Raw genomic sequence first — 5,433 nt, 5'->3', positions numbered from 1 at the left:
GTGTGTGTGTGTGTGTGAGAGAGAGAGAGAGAGAATGCTAAGAATGTGTGTGTGTGTGTGTGCTATTTTTGTGCAAAACCTGAATAATATTTTTTTTCTGACCTTCTTGTTTTTCTGTCCCTTTATGATGGCTATGAATTTTTTGTATGGAAGTAAGGGGGTAAATGGAGAAATACATCAAGCCGAGGGGGTTAATGATGGAGGGTACAAATTGAGAATCCCCGTAATTTAGTGGATAAGTCCTAGAATGGTATGACGTACATGCATACAAAAATTATTACTTTTCAGCACAAAAACAAACGGTTTTGTTATTTTATTTTTTAAATTCTCTCATTGTTATTCTTCACAGTGACTACTGTACGTGAACTGAATCTTTATTTTTATTTCTTTATATTTTATCGTACTAACCTGCTAATCACATGCTCTGTATAGATATTCAAATTGCTTTGATTATCAAACAATAATTACTAAATTTGCACCAATCAAAGCAAAACACTCTCGGTCGTGTTGTCGTATTACATCATATTATTACCCCAAAGATGGATCAGCTAAACTATCGTACGAATTAATGGTCGTGTTGTCGTATTACATCATATTATTACCCCAAAGATGGATCAGCTAAACTATCGTACGAATTAATAACTTATATTTCTTACTTTACATACTCATCATGATCAAGACAGCTTCTGAATGTTTAGTAAAGTTTAGTGACAAATGACATGTCGAACGTCTTTGTGAACGAGTAACGTCAATAGTAAAAGTGTGTGTGCCCAATTTTTCATTGGTTAAAATTTTATTTAATATTTAACACTAATTCTGTTACATACCCACTTCTTGTAGCAGGTCTACCAGCATATCTTTCCTTGTGTTAAAACGCTTAACGCTCTCTTCCACTCGTTTCATGTTTTATTCTCAGGTGTATTTCTTCGTTACAGAATATGTATACTTAATGTGCTCGAAAATGCTATACACAGCTTAGACAAAAGTGGAAATCTTCATTTAATCTCAAACTGTATTTCAGTTTATAATTTAACAAATTCCTCGAATTCGACACTCATTCGACAATAAACTTCTATATTATAGTGTTCCTTCAATTAAACTAGGCGATTTAGATCTTTAAACAAATTTCATCTTTAACTTTGAAGAATTAAATATGACCTTTTTTTTTTTTTTACTGTAACACTGAGTTATTGAAGCCTAAGGTATTCGACTTCGGATTAATGTAGTAAGCAGTGAACAGTCCATTATAAATACGTGGTTAAAGAAAGTGGTTATTAAAGTGAAGAAAACATTAAGTTAAAACGTTTGGTCTTATGAAATCACTATCAAACATAGCGGTAGTTTTATAGCCGAAATAAAAAAAGGAAAATAAAAAACAAACCACTATAGACTTTCCTGTTTACATAATTTACTCATTATGCACTAAATTTGCATGTTTATTATTCTTTTCTAGAATTAAAAATGGCAAATGTTTTGTTTTAGCCCAAACATCGTGCACCTCTAGACCAGGTATGCAAAAATTCTAAAGCCAAAACAATTTCAGTACTTCCAATCTGAGTCCAGTAGCCCCCCCCCCCAGTGGCACAGCGGTATGTCTGCGGACTTACAACGCTAGAATCCGGGTTTCGATACCCGTGGTGGGCAGATCACAGATAGCCCATTGTATAGCTTTGTGCTTGATTACAAATCTGGAGAGAAAGATCTTCAATAATCTTTTATCCCAGCCCTTTCCCTTCCTGTTACTTTCTCATGCGCCCCCCCCCCACTGGCTCAGCGGCAAGTATGAAGGCCTATGACGCTGAAAACCGGTTTTCATTGCCCATGGTGGGCACAGCATAGTTAGCCCATTGTGTACCTTTGTGCTCAACAACAAAGAAACAATTTTTTTTTTCGTGTAATGGCAAGGCCATGTTTTTCACGTGATTAAAATTAACGAGATTTATTAGGTGTTCCATTGACAAATAAAAACAATAATAGTTCTGGTAGTTTTCAACTTTGATTTTTCTAGCAGACTTCCTAGGACTAGCGATAGCCATATATTAATTGTTATCATAAACATCACGTTTGCTTTTTTGTACTTACATAAAATATTTTTTCGCGACCAAAACCTGTACATACTGCAGATGAAAGGAAGGTGAAACCTAACTACTCTTCTGGCCTTATGAAAGAAATAATTAATGGCACCATGTATGGGAATCTTTCAAATATACACAAATTGAAAGTAGTTATGATTTTTTATGGCTTGAAGTATGGTATTTTTTTCAATCAAGTCTTGAAGATGGCAAAGATGAACGTTTATCAGGAAGAACCATGTTTGGAGGTTCACGGTATAAATTTTTCCCCGTCGATTTGTCAGAAATTTTTTGACTTTTTCATTCCTTATCATACTAACTTTATTAATGATTGCTCAGTTATGTGTTATCTATAACTGATTATCTGGATAAATAGCTTATGAAGGGAAATTGTTAGGACATTCAATTCAACACGTGAAAATATTTATCTTTTGAGGAGTGTAAAGTTTTTGTTTTTTTGTTTTTGGAATTTCGCGCAAAGCTACACGAGGGCTATCTGCGCTAGCCGTCCCTAATTTAGCAGTGTAAGACTAGAGGGAAGGCATCTAGTCATCACCAACCACCGCCAACTCTTGGGCTACTCTTTTACTAACGAATAGTGGGATTGACCGTCACATTATAACGCCCCCACGGCTGAAAGGGCGAGCATGTTTGGTGGGATGCGGATTCGAACCCGCGACCCTCAGATTGTGAGTCGAGCGCCTTATCCACCTGGCCATGCCGGGCGAAGTGTAAAGAGAGCCTTCAAAGGACCACTGTATAGTTCGCTATAATTTCTGTCATGGTAAAACATTCTAGTATGTTTTATATACTTAACATTGCTTAGATTTAAGTTATTGTTGTATAATATATTATTTTACTTGCGGGTGTTATGGGTGATTTTTCATTTTTGTCGTTCCCATATTCACGTATTACAATTATTGATTGTCCTGTTTTTACTTTCTGCTCCGCATTATATATATATATATACTTTTACTTAATAATATTATTAGTCACTGATATATTCCTGAGTTGTATTTTGCACACCACAGTGAATCTATACCTATGTAGGATTTGACGAATATACCTAGTCTTCTTCTTTCGATTTGCCCCCCTCCAGGGTTAATGATAACGGTTAGAGTTCTCTGAAACCGGTGTAACTTAGTGATAAATGATAAATTGGGTTTCATATTTATTGTTATTTACTGCAATTTTTTTCTCTTGTTTATAGTACGTGCAAATATTGTTTATTTTAACATTCTTATATCGCCCTTTTTCATCTGTGAAATACATTAATTGCGTTTTTGTTAAAACTGTTGGACCGGGCGTGACCCGATGTTTGGGCTGTGAATTCGAGGATTCAAGATTTTCGTTCCTTTGCTGCAAGAAACGCACACTTTTGGGCCGTGGGTGCGCTATAAGAGTGAAGGCTAAACATTACTGTTCGATCAGACAGGAGTTGGCGAGTGGATGCTGTTGTCTTGCTGCTTTCCCTCTAGTCTGTCATTTCAAATTTAATGTACAGACAGCCTTCTTGTAGCTTTGCGCTAAAATTCAGAAACAAACTAGTTAGAACTGTCGGTGTGTAACATATTTTATAAGCTATTTTTTATTCTTGACTTTGTTTCACAGCAACCGTTTATAAATACGTGTAATAATGATCCAGTTATTATTTTTATGTTCCACATGTTTCATAAGGTAGTTTTTAATTCTTGACGTTTTTTCACAGTAACTATATATAAATACGCGTAATGCTCCAGTTATTATTATTTTTTGTTCCACATTCAGAAAAGATACAGCAATATTGTATTGTTAATTATATTAGGTTGGTGTTCACCTTCATCTTTTAATATACAGCAGTGTTTGTTTGTTAATATCTGTTGATGATCTTTGTTCTACAGCTGCACTACGAGCTGCAGCGTTACAAGGAGTTGATAGACCACCCAGCTCTGGAATGCCGGTTGGACAGACCACGCCTGGCTTGGAACTGGGATCATCAGAAAGTCAATTCCCGCTGCATATGTACATGACACAAACTGCCAAAACATTATCTAGTGACTCTAAAAGTTCAAAGAAAGAAGCCACAGAGGCAAGCACTAGCGACGACGACAAGAAAGGCGAGATGGTTATTACTTGTCAGAGTAAGAGTCGTTTGGATCTTTGTGATCCATTGGCAAGTGCACAGACATATCGCTTTAAACTTATTAACTCATTCAGACATATCGCTTTAAACTTATTAACTCATTCAGACATATCGCTTTAAACTTATTAACTCATTCAGACATATATCTTTAAACTTATTAACTCACTCAGACATATACTTTAAACTTATTAACTCAGTCAGACATATAGCTTTAAACTTATTAACTCAGTCAGACATATTACTTTAAACTTATTAACTCAGTCAGACATATTACTTTAAACTTATTAACTCAGTCAGACATATAGCTTTAAACTTATTAACTCATTCAGACATATTACTTTAAACGTATTAACTCAGTCAGACATATTACTTTAAACTTATTAAACTCAGTCAGACACATTAACAGCATTATAACAAGTCCAATACTACTTGCTTTGTTTAAAAATTGAAAAGAAATGTGTAATTTTAGCTGGAATGGATGTTAGACAATGTATTATTCACCAACTACATAGATAACTTAATACTGTGAACACATAAATCAATTATCTATCGAATTGCTTACAATAGGATCACATTCATATTTAGAAAATAACCTTTTCGATTTTTGGTTTAAAAATGCCTACAATTTTTGAAAGGTGTGATATTATTTTTATTAAAATTAATTTATCCATTCTTTGTTACTGATCATATATCTTGTTTCTGTCAGTAGATAAAGACGTAACACGAGAATCGGTGACATATAAAAGATATTTAATTCGAAACCCAAAATGATTCAAAGTTGAAAATAAAACCTGATAAGTTCTTTTTTTTTTAAATAAAAAATTGTTTATTTCCTTTGCAGCTGATTTCAGAAAACTATAAATTTTTGAAAATAATATATTTCGTTGAACATTACATGATTAAATACACACATATATTGTTTACTCTTACATTCGAGAATTTTCTACAATTATCATATCAACTATAGCAAATCAATAATATATACTGTCATTTGGTGCATCGCGTTCGTTATATTTATAGGCGTGAGGAGAGTTTCTCAAAATTTCAGCTGATGCAACAATATAGACGATACACACATATATTGTTTACTCTTACATTCGAGAATTTTCTACAATTATCATATCAACTATAGCAAATCAATATTATATACTGTCATTTGGTGCATCGCGTTCGTTATATTTATAGGCGTGAGGAGAGTTTCTCGAAATTTCAGCTGATGCAACAATATAGACGATACAC

The 5,433-nt window shown here is 34.0% G+C and overlaps 1 protein-coding gene across 1 annotated transcript in view; it reads left to right on the top strand.

Annotated features, from left to right (window-relative positions):
• The window catches only part of LOC106477836 (transcription factor Sox-6-like), a 76,522-nt gene that overhangs the window by 56,447 nt on the left and 14,642 nt on the right, over positions 1-5,433 (top strand). Inside the window, exon 7 of the mRNA XM_022381511.1 lies at positions 3,953-4,192. Within this exon, the coding sequence (XP_022237219.1) occupies positions 3,953-4,192 (240 nt within the window). The remainder of the gene's footprint in view (positions 1-3,952; positions 4,193-5,433) is intronic.

The sequence above is a fragment of the Limulus polyphemus genome, unplaced genomic scaffold (assembly GCF_000517525.1).
Source record: "Limulus polyphemus unplaced genomic scaffold, Limulus_polyphemus-2.1.2 Scaffold170, whole genome shotgun sequence".
In the NCBI taxonomy this organism is placed as follows: domain Eukaryota; kingdom Metazoa; phylum Arthropoda; class Merostomata; order Xiphosura; family Limulidae; genus Limulus; species Limulus polyphemus.
Note: the sequence above shows the minus strand (reverse complement) of the source record. Positions and strands in the feature narration are given on the sequence as shown.